The sequence below is a fragment of the Tursiops truncatus genome, chromosome 3 (genome assembly GCF_011762595.2).
Source record: "Tursiops truncatus isolate mTurTru1 chromosome 3, mTurTru1.mat.Y, whole genome shotgun sequence".
In the NCBI taxonomy this organism is placed as follows: domain Eukaryota; kingdom Metazoa; phylum Chordata; class Mammalia; order Artiodactyla; family Delphinidae; genus Tursiops; species Tursiops truncatus.
Genome location: NC_047036.1, coordinates 499,285 through 516,774, shown reverse-complemented (window position 1 = coordinate 516,774; position 17,490 = coordinate 499,285). Strand labels below are relative to the sequence as shown.

Below are 17,490 nucleotides of genomic sequence, written 5' to 3'. Positions count from 1 at the left end.
TCACGCGTAGTTACTTACAGCACTGCTAGGTGTCCCCTTTTGCGTGACTTAGTCAAAACCCTTGTCACGCGAGCTGGATGGCATCCCTTCTTCCTAGCCCCGTCTCCTGCAGTCTGCTCCGCATCTGGCCCGGTTCTTGGCACCGCAGTGACGTCCGGGGTCACGCCCATCCCCGCACAGTTTCCCGTTCTGTTCCCTCGCCGTGAAACGTAAAACCGGAGCCTCCGTTAGCTCCCGGGGCAGGGTCAGTCCTGGGAGAGGCGTGTGGCCGAGAGGCCAGGGAGCAGGGCTGGCTGCCTCGCTGTCTGGACAGACGAGGATCCCCGTGAGCACCGGGGAAAGGGGAGACAAGGCATCTCACAGGCGAAGCGTCAGGAGCAGCTGTGGCTGCTGTGAGCAGATGAGTTTATCAGCAGGGCTGGTACGGAGCAGACGCCCGGGGCTGGCTGGAGGGCAGCCGTCCTCCCTACCTACGCGGGGCTGCAGCCCGGCCGCAGAGCCAGGCCCGAACCCTGTGGCTGGCCCTCCACTGCCCTGCAGGCCCCCCAGCCCCCACCTCAGCCACCGCCCCAGCTGTGGGGAGGCCGGGAGGGGCAGGATCTGGATTTCCACCCTTGGGATGGCGGTGGGCTCTGCCCCCAGCAGGACTCAGGAGGCCGGGACCCCTGCGCATCCCAGGCGGGGTCCCCACGGTGCAGCCCCGCGGGCGTGGCCTCTCCCTGGCCCGCGGCCGGAGTTCTCCAGTAGACGCCAGTGTGACATGGGGTATATAGCACACGAGGGCAAGGCCGCCGAGACGCAGTATGAGTCCCTGGAGCCCAGACTCCCCTGAGGGCGTGGTCTCCACCACAATGGCCGTGTCAGCTGTGAACACAGGAGGCCGGACCGCGCCTTGGTGCACGCGGCAGGGTGTCCCAGGGACCCGCACTCGCCGGACGGAGTCTGGAGCCCGCGGAGTACAGGGGAGCCCGCCTTGCCGCTCGGAGCTGCACGCCCGCTGGGAAGGAGGGCCCTCCGACCAAGGCCCCCATGTTTTCGTAAACCACCATCTCTCAAATTCCGGAGCATTCCGTCACCCCGAAAGGAAGCCTGTACCGATTGGCCGCCACCCCCAGGTCCCCCTCCTCCCGCCCTTGGAAACCACTCTGCTTTCGGTCTCCGCGGACGTCCCTGCCCTGGACGTTGTGTTCAGGTGGAGTCGTGCACTCTGCGGCCTTTTGGGCCTGGCTTTTCTCAGCACAGCTTTCAGGGCTCATCCACGTTGTAGTAGGTGTTAGTGGGGCCCTGCAGGTGACCTGCCCTCACCACAGACCCTGCCGGGGCTCAGGCCACTCCCGGGGGTGTCGCGGCCGTGAAGCCGGGGGGCCTGTGGCCTCCGTGCCGGGCCCTCTGCCTAAGGAAGCCGGCGGGATCCCAGCCGAGACCCGCAGGCGCTCCTGGTCAGAGTAACTGCCCAGCTGGCTGGGGCGGGGGTGGGCGGCCCTCAGGGCAACCCTGGCCAGATGCTGGCTGCAGGCCTCATGGGGGACTCTTGACTCCCCGGAGAGAGAAAACAAAAGGCTGCTTCCGGGAGGCTGCCTGGGCAGCGGTGCAGCATGGCCAGCGTCCGTTGTCTACGGCGCTTTTCTACTGGAAGCTTCCCTCAGAACAAGGCCTGTGAGGGGCGCTTGCGTGCGCCGGTGGGCACTGCGCTAGCGCCCGCGCCTGCCCCGCGCTCCGCCCGCCGCCGTCTCCGGTGTGGCCACTCCCCCTCCGCGCCCACCTGGGCCCCCACCTGGGCTGGAGACCCTCCCAGTGAGGGCCGCTTTCCTGTCCCGGGTGCGCACAGGCAGGCTTACAGAGCGCTACTTATCCCGAGAGGCGTGAGCGCCCCGAACTCCAGGCCTGTTGATCCGTCCCTCCGTGAAGACCAGGTGGGGGGTCTGGGTCAGGGAGGGGCCGACGCAGCAGTCTGGGGTCAGGGGCGGGCCGAGGTGGGTTTAGGTGTGGAGAGGCCTGGCTGGCCCGGCCGAGGATCGTGGCTGTGCATGTTCGCGTGGCGAGCGGGCCGAGGTTGTAGCTTTTACAGCTGTTCCATGGAGCAGCGATGCCCCTGAAGGAGGGTCATTTCTCCAAAGTGTGAGCAGCTGAGTTCACTGGGCCCCGGGCCAGTCGGGAGGCCCTCACGACTGCAGACTTGGGGTGCCCTGGGAGGTGAGCGCGGAGGGGGAGTCCCAGGTGGCCTCCTTCAGAGTCACGGGCGATGCCCTGGGGCCGGCTGGACTTGGGGGGCACTTGGTGTTGAGGGCATGAGCCCCCCAAACCCCGAGGGTGCGGGCTCCCTTGCACTGGTCACCGGCCTCACGTGTGTTTCTGGAGAAGCGTGTTCTGTGCAGGAGGCTGTGGGGACGTTTCTCTTAACCAGAAAGCACTCTGAAGAGCCGTGAGGACTCGCTGACCAGCAGCCTGGGCGATGCCTGCTGCAGGCAGGAGCTGTGGCTGCCGCGGGGCTCCCAGGGCCCGGACCTTGGGAGGGGAGCGCACGGAGTAAGCGCCACGCTGTCTGCGGGGCTGAGCTGTGCCTTCAGTCACCAGAGCTCACGGCTCGGACGGCACCGCAGCCCGCGGCCTCTGCTGCACGGCAGGCTGGATTCTCATGGTCACACCCTGCTCGGGCGGCCTGATGGTTTGCCCTGGGGCCGCCTGGTCCCGTCCTGGGTGCCTGCCTCCCTGGGAAGTGCGTTCTGGGTGGAGGTGCCAGCCCGGGCCCGCTCACGGCGTGCACCGCGCGCAGGGGCCCTCATTCCCCGGGGCCCCAGGTGGGCGATCCCGGGAGGCCCGTGGCCCCCAACGCCCCTGCCGGCTGTGGTCAGCTGGGATTTCCAGCATGGGCATCCTCATCCCGGTGGTGCTTTGCTCCCAGGACAGTGCCGTCGGGCCAAAGGCAGCACTGCAGTTTGAGGGAATGGACACCAGGTGAGCGGGGAGGGGCCGGTCAGGCTGGGGCACAGGGCTGACCAACAGCAGAGTCAGCCTCGACCTCTGCTGCCGGCCCAGCAGAGGGTCCCTGACCCGCGGAGGAGCCCCCCTCTCCTAACCGGCCCCCAGCCCCACCCAGGGGACCTCGTAACCTGCCGGCTCCTCCACTCGTGCCTCTGTCCATCTGCACCAGACCCAGCCGTCCCCGCAGGCCCCGGCAGTAGGGCTCCCCAGGAAGGTGCGTGGGGCGCGGGCGGCTGGAGCCTGCGAGAGGCTGCCTCTGTGGACGGAGAGGGGACATGTCCCTGTCCACCCTCCCTGTCCCCACCGAGGAAGGATCGCGATTGGTGATTGGCCGCACTCGGGGCCTTCAGATAGGAGTCCTCGGACACCACACTCAGGAACCAGGACTTTCTGGAGCTTAGGAATCGAGACGCTGTGGCGAGAGGCGGTGGGGGAGGGGAGGCCCTGAGCCAGTGGGCTGGCTGTCCTTGTGGCGCGAGCTGCCCACTCGGCACTGTGTCCACATGCCCTGTGCTCCCCTACTTGCCCCTGCTGTGGCCCTTCCGTGGCCTTCAAGGGGGCACCCGGGGCGTCAGGCTGGGGGAGCGCAGCCCAGACAGAGGCGCCCACACCCTGGACAGAGCCTGGAGTCTCGGCTCCTGGGTCAAGTGTGAGGACGAGGTTGTAATGGACGCCCTGGCCTCCCCCGGCGTGAGTTGCTGAAGCAGCGGGTCGGGGGCACGAGCCCACCGCCTTTTCACCGAGGGCTGAAGTTCTCCAGCTCAGGCACGGGTGGTGAGAGTCCCTCCTGAGGGTCTCTTGGGCCTGCCCCTGCGCCGCCCTGCCCCTCCCCTAGAGCTGGTGATGCGTACCGGGGGCGGGGCCCCGGCTTTGTGACACGTCTTGGGAGTCCATTTAGTGTTGCCGGGAGACCCGGCTCGCCTCACGTGGGCTTGGGCTGAGCGAGAGGCACCTTGCGTTCCCGCTCATCCAGGACCTGCGAATCGTGAGAGGAGTGAGGAGAGTGTGTTCTGGCTGCGCGTCCGACTGCGGGGAAGGCGGGTGCTTCGCCCCTCCGTCTGCTCTGCCCCTCCGTCTGCAGGGAGTCCGGGACCACGTGGGACGCGGGTGAGACACGGGTCCAGAAGCTGCCAGGATCTGTGCTGAGGGACGGTCAGAAAACGTGCTCACAGAGGTCGTGGTTGGCTCAGGACGCAGCGTGCAGCCAGCCCGATGCCCTGTTCTGGGGAGAGTGGGGACGGGGTGGGGACAGGGTGGGGACAGTGTGGATGGGGTGGGAACAGACTGGAGACGGGGTGGGAGGGGCTCTGCACTGCGGGCAGGTGAGTCAGGAGACCTGGGACCCCCCTGCTTCCATGGCGACCACGGCCTGTGAATCTTGGCCATGGTCGTGTCGGGGGCCTGGAGGTGACAATGACCTTACGGGTCATCCCAGCACCAAACACAGACTGGAGCCCCAGGGAAGATGGAAAACAAGATGCGGGAACCAACATGGGACAAAAAGTGGACCCAGGCACCATCATGCCCCAAACAGGGCTAATTTCCTGAGCCCAACACCAGCGGTCTGCCCTGTAGTGAAGCCAGAATGACCCAGGGGAGGTGGCGCCAGGACAGGGCACGGAGGGAGAAGGCGGCTGTTACCAGGGTGGGCAGGGGCAGAAGATGGCCCCAGGGCCCCGGCCCAGGAAATAGCCTGGGAAACACCGAGCAGTGAGGAGCGAGTCCAGAAACCTGAGGGTGTGCAGCTGTGGTGAGTGCTGTGTGTGCTGTGTCTGTATGTCTCTGTGCGGCGTGTGGTGTGTGTGTGTGGTGTGCGTGCATGTGTGTGTGTGTGTGTGTGTGTGTGCTGTGTGTGCTACGTGCTGTGTCGGTATGTCTCTGTGGCGTGTGGTGTGTGTGTGGTGTGGCGTGCGTGCATGTGTGTGTGTGCGCTACATGCTGTGTATGTCTCTGTGTGGCGTGTGTGGTGTGTGGTGTGTGTGTGGTGTGTGTTGTGTGCATGTGTGTGTGTGTGTATGTGTGGTGTGCATGTGTGTGTGTGCACGTGTGTGTGGTGTGCGTGCGTGTATGTGTGTGTGTGTGTGGTGTGTGATGTGTGTGTGGTGTGCGCTGTGTGCCTGTGTGCATATGTGTGTGTGGTGTGTATGTGTGGTGTGCATGTGTGTGTGGTGTGTGCGTGCGTGCATGTGTGTGTAGGTGGTGTGTGCGTGTGTGGTGTGCGTGCATGTGTGTGTGTGGTGTGCGTGTATGTGTGTGGTGTGCGTGTATGTGTGTGGTGTGTGTTTGTGTGTATGTGTGGTGTGTGGTGTGCGTGTGTGTGTGGTGTGCACGTGTGTGTGGTGTGCGTGCGTGTATGTGTGATGTGTGTGTGGCGTGTGTTGTGTGCGTGTGTGTGTGTGTGGCGTGTGATGTGTGTCCGCGTGCAGCAGCAGTGTGGAGCCGTGTCTCAGGACGGGCGGGGCAGGAGAGCCTGTGGCCGCGCCGGTCGCTGGGCCTGAGGGGTTCCAGTTCCGCCGTGCAGCGGTGGCCATGGCGGCGGGGGACCTGGCGCCTGGCGGGGTGCTGAGTGGAGAGGAGCCGGCAGGACGAGCCACGGCCGCGGTGGGAGGTGGAGCCGGACAGGAAGGCGGGGACAGTCCCGTCCCGGGGCAGAGGGCTCGGCCCCGCGTGAACGTTCCACGGATGACGAGCGCTTGCGGCCCTGCGTGGCTCTCGTCACCCCGCGTGTCCCCTCGGCCACAGGGTGTGGCTCACGAGGAGAGGCGCGGGACGAGCGTGGGCGCGGCCCCTCCACCCCGTCTGCTCTCTCCTCCCCCAGGTCCTCTTGGTCGGAACAACCCAGCTGATCCCGACGTCCCAGCGCGGGGCCTGGCGAGGAAGGACTTCGGCCACGGTTGCCAGGTCTGCGTGCAGGAGGCCCTGGGTCAGGGTCGGGGGTCCCGGGTGTCACCTCACACCACCACATGGCGGGCCTGCTGACGGGCTGGCGGGTGTCGGCGCGGCCAGCGCCGTGGGCCCCGGCTTTCACTGAAGACCCACCTGCTCGGCCCTGCATTCTGAACTTGAGGTGCCCGGGGTGTCAGGGTGACTCTCAGATCTGATGGAGTAAATCTTCTCAGAAGATCTCTGGGAGAAGGTGAGTGGGTGCGCTCGAGTCTCGACGCCTCCCGGGGGCTTGCCCTGTGTCACCTTCAGTGACAGGCTGGCTGGTCCATCTCAGGACAGAAGACTCAGCACTTGAACTTTATAAATGCCAGTTACATCGTGTCATAGATAATCTCATTGTTTCTTCTTCCGGGACACCTGTAGGACTCTGTGTCCTCAAAGTTCTCGCTTTCACCACTGTAGATGTGTTCTTTTTTCCACTGTCTGGTTCTTGGAGTATAATTTAGGGCTAAAGTCTTAAATCTCCTTGCAGTACAGACATCGCTTCACTTTTTTTCTTTGTTTCTTCTCTTACACCCTCTTCCTTTTCCTCTTCTGGAAACCCTGACAGACAGACATTGTGTCTGTGTCACTTAAATTTGCTCTCACAATTATCCCTTCCACACGTCTCTACGTCTCTGTTCCAAGATGTGCAGTAATCCCTTGATGTGACCTTCCATGTGACTGGAGTTTGCTTTTTGGCAACATCTTTTCTGGTAGTTGGCCCTTCCATCTGAATGCTTTCATCTGGGGATCACGTTTCAATACCAAGCCTGCCTTTCTGGGTTCTGAACCCCTGGTGCCTTGGTCGTGCTGTACAAATGTGCTGTCAGCTGCTCGTGAAACCCACGCAAACTCAGGGCTGCTGCGTCCCGGTGTCCACGTGGCGCCACATCCAGAGGGCCGGAGCAGATGACCAAGAGCTGCGGCCAGCAGCTGAAACCTGCTCTTAGGACAGTCCCCAAGGGGAAGTCACAGCTCACAGAAAAAAACAGTCTCAGAATATTTTTCAACGTTTCTGTCTCTTCCCACAGTAACACATTAATATCAGCTGTATATTCTGTGTGCTGCTTTCTGAAGACAGTGAAGGCTGTGCACAGGGCCTTCTGGCCTCAAAGTTCCACCTGTAACGGCTGTTAACATCCTTCCCCCCTCCAACACCCCCAAACACCCGACAGCCACCCTGGCCACGTCCCTCCCTTTCGCAGTGGCCCCGCCCACCTGACTGGCCGGAAGGGCCACGGTTCCCTCCCACCCCTGGAGGGCCTGTCCCTGTGGAAGGAAAAACACAGGACTCTGGAAATGTGGCCTCTCCTGCCACAGGGGAAACCTGCAGGATTTCTGGTGGATGAAAGTGTCACATGATCACACCAGCTAAAGCTGACTTTTCCTGCTCCCCTCTCGGTTTCCCCGGGGATGAGGACCTTTTCCTCACTGGGTCCCCCATATCCCATGAGTCTTCTGATGAGGCGTGTGCATCCGTAAACCAGCCCCCGGACTCATTGCTGCAAGTGGCCCCCAGGCCATGAGGGGCTGGTAGCTGCCCGCCCTGCGGTCACGGTGGGGGGCAGGGGGGTGCCCTTCGTTCCTCATCCAGGGGGCCACACACCCCCAAGAGCTGTTTTCCGCAGCTGTGATGTCACCGGGGCCCCGGGCGATGCTGGGCCGTGGGTCCCGCCCCCAGAGTCCCCGGGCCACGAGGGCAGGAGCCCGTGGCCTGCCATGCGCCGTCCTGTCTTGCAGATGGCGTTCTGGGCCAGTATCTCGAGGCTCCTCCTGCCAGGAACCGCGTCCAGGAGGAGCACAAAGACTGTGCCCCCCCGGCGGTCCAGGGTGAGCGGCTGGTCGCAGCCCGTCCACTGCCTGCAGATCGTGGCCTGGATCGTGTCCCTCATTCTGGTCTCCACCACCTTTGGCATCTTCATTCCCCTCCTGCCACACGAGTGGAGATACATTGCCTACAGTGTATCCTTTGACTGGGGGCATTGCTGTCATCTAAGGGGGGGCGGGGCTCCCAGAGGGGCCTCCAGCAGGCCTGGCTCCGGGCCGCCCTTGGAGGCAGTCAGACCTCTCCTCTGCCCTGGCTCCCGCTGTCACAGTGCTGGAAACCCCACAGCTGTCCTCCAGGCAGCCGCTGGCTCGGGATCTGGGCTACAAGTGCCCACCAGTGCTGGGGCAGGGAGAGGGTGCCCAGCCGGCAGCAGGGGTGGGAGGGTCCCGGGTGGACAGAGACCCCAGGAGTGGGGGAGCCGCAGACGGGCCACGCACTTTCCCAACCATGGCTAAGCGGTCAGTCTGTGTTGTCCAAGAGGAATGATGGGTTTTAATAAGGACTTGAAGAGCTCGTGTGCCCCCGCGAATGTCAGGTATGTGGAGCCGAGGCATTGACGTCTGTGATAACCTGGGGTGGCTGTGTTCTGGGCGAGAGGCGTCTGCTCTGAGTACTGGGGTGTGCGTCAGGGTGTGCGTCAGGGTGGCGCGGGACTCCACCAGGAGCCCCGGCCCTCACACGGAGGGTCGCCACACGTTACAGCCAGCGGACAGGCTGGGCTGCTGCGAAGTGGGTGTTGGAACCAGCTTCTAAGAGTGGGCCCTCTGTCTCCCGGGGCCTCCCAACCCCTTATCATGGCGTCTTTCAGTTTTGAAGAAGTGGAGAGAACAGTGTGATGGACCCCAACTACCAGGCACTCAGCTGCAGCAGTTAGGACTTTGCCAGTGTTGTTTCATATCTCACACACATACACTGAGTATCTTTAAAAATCCCAGACGTCATGAAATTTCACTGGAATGCCCCACCTTGCATCTGACGAAGACTTTTGTCTCCACACCACCATTCTTCTTATCTCACCTAAGATATCCCATGGGAAGTTACCAAGATGAACACTTGTCATTTTGCAGAGGTGGGGCCCCCCTGAGCCCCAAAGGCCCCCCTGAGCCTCAGTCAGTCAGAAAAACCAGGGCATCTGCCTGGAGTGCCTCTCACTCAGATGAGGCCCGTTTTTTGCCCCTCGAGGTCATAGAGGTAGATTTCTTTGTGATAATGTTTGCAATGATCAATTTCCTTAATAGGAAAAGAGCTCTTCAGCTTTTCTGTTTCATCTTCTGTCTGTTTTGGCAAGTCATGTTTTTCAAGAAATTTTAGTATTTTGTCTAACTCGTCAAATTTCTTGGAATAAAATTATTCGCACTATTTCCTGTTATCTGTAGGATCTGTCGTGATACCGCTCAGCAGTGGCATCAGTCTTCCTAGGGTTTATCGCTTTTATCGATTATTCAAAGAGTCAGCTTTTGGACTTTTATTTTTTCTATTTATTTTCAATGTATTGTGGCTTTAATTTCCTCTTTTTCTACCTTCTTTTTTTCTTTTAAGATTGATTTTTATCTATTTATTTTGGCTGTGCCAGGTCTTTGCTGTGGCACGTGGGATCTTCATTGTGGCACGTGGGATCTTTCAGTTGCAACAAGTGAACTCTTAGTTGCGGCATGCGGGATCTAGCTCTCCGACCAGGGATCAAACGCAGAGTCTTACCCGCTGGACCGCCAGGGAAGTTCTGTTTTTTCTACCTTCTTGAGGTGGAAACTTAGGCCATTGATTTTAGACCTTTTTTCTTTTCGTCGTATCTGAAGCTGTAAGTTTCCCCGTAGGTGCGAGCACACACAGGCCTACAAACACTCAGATACACACACACAAATATACAAACACTGCACAAGTCACAAACCAGCCACACACATGGGCACCCGCTCTGTCACACACACAGGCACAGAGGCACAAAGATGAGGCCAGAGGTCCCAGCAGGTTGGGCAGGGCCGTGCTGCCTCTGAAGTTCCCAGGACCCGTCCCAGCTCTGGGGGCCTCGGGCATCCCTTGGCTTTAGATGCCGCCGCCTCCGCGTCCTCACAGGGTTGTCCCGCTGTGCGTGTCTGAGGCTTGATCTTCTCCTCTTCTGAGGACACCAGTCCTGTGAGATCAGGACCCACCATGAGGACCTCATCTTAACTTGATCATCTGCAAAGACCCCACCTTCAAGTAAAATCAGCCACAGTTCCTGGGGTTAGGACTTCACCATCTTTTGGGGACACAGTTCAGCCTCACCTGTGGGTCTTTGCTTATGTGCTGGCTATGATGCTGTGTCTTCATTCTCTTTTGACCCAAAACTTAGCTGAGTCTTGGCCCTTGGAGGCTTTTCGAGTGTCCCCGGGTGCTTTGTCCAGTAGCCACTGTGAGCGCTTAGCTGCTTTGCGCACAGCAAGGAGCCCCGGGGTCGAGTGCACCCCGTCCCACATGGACGCCATTTCTTCCCAGAGCTTCCCAGGCAAGCACCCCTTGCCTCTGGGTGCTCAGCACCGAGTCTGTGTGGCCCCCTCCTGCCTGTCCCAAGCGGTGGATGCAGGATGGCGTCCCAGTCTGTTCAGAGCTCAGACGACCTTCAGGACATGTTTTCTGGTCCAGTTTCCTGCCCCCCAGACCCGCCACTGCCCCAGCGATGTTCCTCAGGCCACGGCAGCAGCACTTGGGCGCCATGCTCTGGCCACTAGGGAGCGCCAGCGTCACTCGGCGCCTGCAGGGACCCAGGAGCAGGGAGGGCAGGGTCCCGGGTCAGGGCCGCGCGATTTCAGGAAGCCGTGTGGCATTCCGTGGGCCCGGTGGAGACAGGGAAGCGTCAGCAAGGCTGCAGGAGCAGCGTGGGGGTCACCGCGCAGGATCCTGGCCGCCCTCGGCGTGCGGAAAGCACTGGGCGGGGTGGGGCTCCTCTGGGACCCAGGCAGCGGTGGGGCAGCTCCGCGGGGGCCCCGCCCTCCCGCTGCAGGACCGGCGAGGCAGCCGTGTGACAGGGCGGGCATCCTGGGCTGCCGCCCGGTGCTGTTTGTTTACTGAACAAAGATAGTTGCTAGGGGACCGCTGCGTCCTCAGAACAGCTCGGGGCCCTGCTCTGCAGGGGAAGTGAGAAGGCAGACCGGGTTCTTTTTATTATTTACTTGAACCTAAGACGCTCCTGAGATAAAATTACATCGAAAGTGAAAGCTGGCAGCTTGAGGGCGCGCCACCCCGCCTGTAGCACCTTCTCTTCTGGGGGCTCAGTGACGGCCACTGAGTGTGTGAACGGCAGCGGGAATGGCCGGGTCGTCTCTGGCAAACCAGACGCGGGCAGGCAGGTGGGCCCACGCGTGTACCTGTGGCAGACGCGTGACGTCTGAGGGGCCGTGGCAGCTTGGCCCACCGCGTCTGGGTCTCGGGATCCCCCGGGCACCTGCAGGTTTAGGGGCTCCACAGGGCTGCCTGTCAGGCTTGGGTTGGGCCCCCGGGCACCTCCACACTGAGGCTGAGGGTATGAGCGTGGGCTGCCGTCCCCCCGCTCTCCCTGGCGGCGGTCTCGTGTGGAGCCGAGTGTGGACGTGCAGACAGAACCCACGGGCCACACTGGGCTCCAGCCTCCCAGCTGCCCTCCTGGCCCCCGCCCCCCGGCGTCTGATGGGGACAGTCCTACTCTAGCTCCGCAGAGCAGGGCCGCACCTGGGCCGCAGTGCGACTTCCTGCCACATCTCCTGTCCCGGGCCGTGCCCCCGCCTGTGTCCTGCGCTCAGGACACGCTCCCGTCGCCTCAGCAGCCACACACACAGTCCTGCGTCAGCTGTGCCTCAGGCCTCGGGAAGCGGGCGTAGGGGCACCAGCGAGCCCGGACCATGCTGGCATCTCCAGACGGGACCGTGCAGGCTGGCCGCTGACCACCTGCCCACTGCCCCACACCCTGCACAGGAGCGTGGCTCAGTCTGCTGGACGGCAGGGGCAGGGAGGTCCAGGCCACAGGAAGGGCGTCCCTGTGTGGCACTGAGGGATCCGGTCAGTCCCGTTCCCTGTGTAGGTCCCCCGGCCTGGCTGGTCCTCGGCGCTCTCGCCCTCACCGTGGTCTCTGCGCCCCCGGCTGGGCCGGGCCTCTGTTGCCCCACGCCTGGCACCCAGGGCCCTGGGTGTGCACTGGAGGCTGGAGGACAAGGGAGACCAAGCAGCTTTGGCCAGACCAGCCCCCCACTGAGGCTCGCCGTGCAGCGGGGATGCTTGGTCCAGGCAGGAGCGCGCCTGTGAGCACACGCCGCAGAGCCCCAGGGCGGCTCCACTGAGGCTGAGCATTACAGGCAGGGCCAGCAGACCGTGGACCCCGACGGCGGTGCAGCCTGGGAAGGACCCCAGAAGAGGGGCCTCCTTGCTCAGAGTCTGCACTGCCGGTGGGCCTCCGCACAGGCACCGTAGACCCTGTGCCCATGTGGCCTTGCCAGGAGACCCTGTGGGTGGGCGGAGAGAGGCATCTCCCCACCACGCCCAGGCCGCCTCGCAGGAGCTGGACCTGTGAACCCGAACCCTCCCGGCTCAGAACCTTCTGGGAAGCAGGGCAGGGCTGATGGGGAGGCCAGGCCGACACTTCCTCCCCTCTGTTTGGTTTCCATGGGGACAGTGTGTCAGTCCCTGAAGAGGAGGTGGAGAGGGTGGGATGTGAGGAACTGATTTTACCCTGCGAGCCCTGGAGGGCGTGGGCCTGGGGGTTCCTGGCTGGGGGAGAGAACGAGACAGAGACAGACAGACAGACGGCCCCGGCCCACTCACCACAAAGGCTCCCTGGGGGTATTGGAGCCCTCCCTCCTTCTCCTGGTGGCGCACGTGCTCAGTGTGGCCTCCCTGCCCCAAGGAGCTCCACCACCCGGCTTCGGCCCCAGGCTTGGTGCCCGCGGACGCACACAGGCCTCTCCCGCCGTCCCAGTGAAGCTCCGCTGGGGTTGCGGGGCCACGGCCTCCAGCGGGCCCTGCTCTGTCCCTCAAGGACAAAGGACTCGGGTGGGTTATGCTGGGCACGCCGGTGCCAGAGGGGCCGCTCCCGTTCCCGGCCAGGCACAGGCTCCCGTGGCTGCCTGGGGCCTGGACACCTGGCCGCCCGGAGCAGAGGCCCCTCACGCGTGCCGCGCAGGCCGAGCTGTCCCTTGACTCACCCCAGGTGACCGGCGGGATTTGCCTCTTCCACCTCTTGGTCCACCTGATTGTTCTTTCCATCGATCCGGCCGACGCCAACGTCCGCCTCAAGAAGAACTACTCACGGACGGTGCCGACCTTCGACCGGTCCAAACACGCACATGTCATCCAGAGGCAGTATTGTTACCTGTGCGAGGTCGCCGTGTGAGTGCCCGGCCGTGTGAGGGGCCCCCCTCGCCGTTCCGCGGGGGTGGGCTGGGCTCAGGCGCACCTGGTCCCCAGCAGCCGACGGGCGCCGCCCCTTTTGCAGAGAAGCAGGGGCCCCGACACACAGCCCCCGCCAGGCCGGGGCAGGAGCGCTGTAGCCTTGGGTCTCACACAGGCCTCTGCCCCCGACCGGATCACAGCCCGGGGCTGCTCAGGGCCCCAGGGGTGTCAGTAGGCGGCCAGGAGGGATCTGACTCAGCCTCCGGGCCTCAGGCCCTGGCGCCTTGTGGCCGCCGCGCCCGGCCGGGCAGGCACCCACCGTGTGGGGTTGGCCCTGTAGGCAGACAGGGGCTCTGACAGGCTGCCCCTCCCAACCTTCCTTCCAGGACTGTGAAAGCCAAGCATTGTAGCACCTGCAACAAGTGTGTCTCAGGCTTCGACCATCACTGCAAGTGGCTTAACAACTGCGTGGGGAGCAGGAATTACTGGTGAGGGTTCTCCCCACCCGGGACGTCGGGCCTGGGGCGGCGCTCCCCCCTCCTCCGCGATGTGCCCCCTTAAGGGGCCTCCTAACTGGCCGAGCACCTCAAGGTCCACCTGCCATGGGGATGGGTGAGAGGTGTGGCCCATGCCGTGCAGAGCACAGGGCGGGCCGCAGGTCCCGACGACGGCTCCGAGCGCGCAGAGCTGGCTGAGAGGCTCTCCTGGCGGGCGCCTCCCCCTGTCCACCGGGCAGGGTCGGCAGGACGGGGGGTGGGGGGGCCTGTGCGGGGTTATCCGGGGCGTTGGGGGAGGACCTCAGGGCAGGCGTAAGGGGACTTCAGGTGAACTACAGACACTGTTTAACACTGAAAATGTTAAAGGTATAACAGCGGAAAGACTGAAGGAAGGCGTTTTAGTGGAACCGTATTCCAGGAATTGCCACCCAGGCTTTATTTGTTCTGACGGGAAGACTGTTCTCCGTGTCTTTTGTGCGCAGAGCGCAGCAGTGATTTGGGTCTAAAACCGAAGCACGCGGCCCTGACGGGTGTGCCTTTCGAAGGCAGTGTGGCCCCGCCCCTCGGCGCTGGCATCAGTACCCCGGCCGCCATGCCCTTGGTGGTGGCTGGGAGGGAGCCGGGGCTGAACCAGGGGGCCCGGGAGGGGCCGGCTTGGACCAGTCGCACCCTGTGTCTGAGCCTCCGTCTCCCTCTTGCGAGCTGGGGTGCTTAGCGTTAGGGTTAGGGCCCTCCTCAGGCCTCCTGTAGGACCGAGTGAGATCTCAGGTGCGTGTTGTGGAGCCGTGGGTCTGTGCGGTCACCCCGAGAGCAGGAGAGAGCAGCCCAAAGGCCGGGAGCCAGAGGGGGAAGGGCCGCGGGACGGTGGCCGGGCACAGCCTCAGCAGGGGCGACCCCGGGTCGCGCACGCTGCCCTGGGCCCCGGCACGCGTGCCGCCTGGCTCCCGGGCCCGGGCTGTGCAGCCGCCCGAGCAGGCTCTCCTCCCACAGGTACTTCTTCGCCTCCGTGGCCTCAGCTGCGGCCGGACTGCTGTGCATGGTCGCCACGCTGCTGTACATCTTCACCCAGTACTTCATCAACCCCGCCGGGCTGCGCACCGACCCACACTACAGGAGTATGCGCTGCCCTGCGCCCGGGCTGGGCCTCCCCTCCCGCCACCTTCCCTTTGGGGGGCCACGTAGGGCAGCCCGGGGTCGAGCACCTGTCCAGGCTGAGTTGTGGGGTGAAGACCCTTGAGCTGGAATTCGGTCTTCACTGGCCGGCACACGACCCTTCGCTGTTTTTCTTCACTTAATTGTTGGAAGCTGCATGGCTGTGGTGTCAGGTCCCCTTGGGTCACAGAGGACTGTATCCTGGAAATGCCCCAGGTGGTGGCTCTGACCTTCCAGCTCTAGTTAGAGTGGGGAGGGCCCAGCGGGGCAGCGCAGTGGACGCTGGGGTCAGGCTCTGTGACCTGGGCACCTAGTTACCCTCTCCCAGCCTTACCTTTCAGATCCATAAAGTGGGTCGTGATACCCACCGCAGTCAGGAGGGCCTGCAAGGGTACTTAGCTCAGGCAGAGCTCACCTGGGCAAGGAGGAAGGGCTCACCTGGGCAGGGAGGGGCTCACCTGGGCGGGGGAGGTGCTCACCTGGGCAGGGAGGGGCTCACCTGGGCAGGGAGGGGCTCACCTGGGCGGGGGAGGTGCTCACCTGGGCAGGGAGGGGCTCACCTGGGTGGGGGAGGTGCTCACCTGGGCGGGGGAGGGGCTCACCTGGGCGGGGGAGGGGCTCACCTGGGCAAGGAAGGGCTCACCTGGGCAGGGAGTCACTCCCTCAGGCTGGTGTTCCCTCCCCCACTGCCAAGCTCTGTCACCAGGTACTCACCTGATGAGAGGTGCTACCTTGTCCGCAGGAGCTGGACGCGTGTGCCTCTCCCCCTCTCCACAGGTATCTCCGACCAGAACACGTGGCTCCTGCTCCTTCCGCTTTTCCCCGTGAGGACGAGCACGCCGGTCTTCCTGGGCATCGGGGCGCTGACGCTGCTGCTTGAGCTCGTCAGCCTGCTGTTGCTCGGTCACCTGCTCCTTTTACACCTCTACTTGAGTGCGTGCCCCCCGTGTTGGCCAGCCTCTGCCCTGTGTTCACGTGGGTCCCCGGGCAGGCAGCCTCCGCCAGAAACAAGCTCAGAGCACAAAGGACAAGGGACAGGAAGAGAAGAAACACCCCACGAGGGGCAGAGGGCTGAGTCCTATTCCAAGGCCTGCGGAAAAGATAAAGGAGGTTCAAAAAGTGGTCAGTTAAGGTGTTCAGAGATAGAAAGGAATAGAATCTATGAGGCAGGAACAGGACACTGTGGGAAAGAACAGGGAGATTTAGAAAAGCAAAAACCAGAAATCCTAACAATGAAGAGCATTGAACTCGGCGATGGGGTCTCCACTCACCAAACTCGCTTGAGAGAGAACGGGTGGTTTTCTCGTGTCCACACGGCAGCTGCCCGGGGCAGGCTCCATCTGCCTTTAAAATGAGGGGAGGAGGCCTGTCCTGCACCCTGTGAAGCCTTTGTTTGGAAGTCACAAGCATCACCAACCTCTGCGGCCCCGAAGGGAAGGCGAGGGGCAAACCCCAGAGGGCTCCCCCAGCTCCCGCGTGCACGGCGGGGCCCGCAGGGCCCTGGGCTCGGGGCCGGGGTGCGTGTCGGGGGCCGCTGCGTCTGTCCAGGCGGAGCGCGCCCAAGCGCTGCTCTGTGCGCTTCTGCAGCTGTTGGGGGTGCGGTGAGTCCGCAGGAGCGAGGAGGGGCCTGGAGAAGTCAAGCCCACAGGACTTGGTGGCCGGCTAGACATGTAAGGACAGGAGTGTCCAGGGGCTAGTGATGCCACCGTCACCGAGGGTGAGGACACACAGGAGGCCTGTACAGGGGGAGACATGCTGGACTCAGGACCGAGTGGGTTTATTTTAGGGTCTTTGAACCTCCAAGAATGGATTTCCAGGAAAACGTTGGGATTTAGCTATTGTTAGTTACAGTAAAAGTATCCTAGAACGTATCTACTTAACACTCTTGCGACCTCTCAGTTTCTGCGGGGTCAGACTCAGCGCAGTGGCGAGTCAGGATTCAGTCCAGGCTCAGCGCAGTGGCGAGCGCTCAGCATGCGATCGAGTGAAACCCTCAGGCTGGAGGCTCAAGGAAGAGCCGGGCGCCGCAAGTGGGAGAGAAAGCGCCGTGGAAGGTGCTGAGGAAGAGGATCCTCCGGCTGCCCGAGCCGGCGGGTGGGCACTGCAAGGCGGTGGACACAGGTGGACCTTCCCCAGCGCGGCTGGGCTCCGGCCGCAGCTCCCAGGCCGCGGGGTGCGTGGGGCTCTGCGTCCGTGTCCCCTCCTCCGCTTCATCACTGCGGTCCGATCACCACACCTCACGCCAAGTGCAGTCAGAAGAGGGAGGGCGTCGGAGGCACGCAGGGGCATCTCACAGTCTGGATTTGGTGGTGTTTGTGCAAACCCACACAGAAGAATGAATATTTTCATGAGAACACAAACAGGGTCAAGTTTACATCCTCAAAGTGTGACACAGGTTCTGAGGGAACGTGTGCAGTTAATCAAGAAAGATAAGGCAAACGAAGCGAAAGCCCTCGTAGGAGCCCCCAGGGAGGGGGGCGGGGAAGGCGTCCTGAGCCTCGGCCCCCGCGGGGCAGCAGCCGAGCGGGCCTCGTGGGCCCTCGTGGGGCCTCGTGGGGCCTCGTGGGGCCTCGTGAGGCCTCGTGGGCCCTCGTGGGGCCTCGTGGGGCCTAGTGGGCCCTCGTGGGGCCTCGTGGGGCCTCGTGGGCCCTCGTGGGGCCTCGTGGGGCCTCGTGGGCCCTCGTGGGGCCTCGTGGGGCCTCGTGGGCCCTCGTGGGGCCTCGTGGGGCCTCGTGGGGCCTCGTGAGGCCTCGTGGGCCCTCGTGGGCC

General features: G+C 63.2%; 1 protein-coding gene across 4 annotated transcripts in view; it reads left to right on the top strand.

Moving 5' to 3' along the window:
* Nucleotides 1–4,342: 4,342 nt before the first annotated feature.
* LOC101325051 (uncharacterized) overlaps nucleotides 4,343–17,490 on the top strand; it is a 38,671-nt gene continuing 25,523 nt past the window's right edge. For all 4 annotated transcript variants that reach the window (XR_012330601.1, XM_073801982.1, XM_073801981.1 and 1 more), the window contains exons 1-6: nucleotides 4,343–5,883; nucleotides 7,651–7,872; nucleotides 12,891–13,069; nucleotides 13,459–13,560; nucleotides 14,560–14,684; nucleotides 15,499–15,654. Coding sequence is in view for 3 of the 4 variants with exons in the window: in XM_073801982.1 (XP_073658083.1) it covers nucleotides 5,512–5,883; nucleotides 7,651–7,872; nucleotides 12,891–13,069; nucleotides 13,459–13,560; nucleotides 14,560–14,684; nucleotides 15,499–15,654 (1,156 nt within the window). In the remaining variant the exon portion in view is untranslated. The remainder of the gene's footprint in view (nucleotides 5,884–7,650; nucleotides 7,873–12,890; nucleotides 13,070–13,458; nucleotides 13,561–14,559; nucleotides 14,685–15,498; nucleotides 15,655–17,490) is intronic.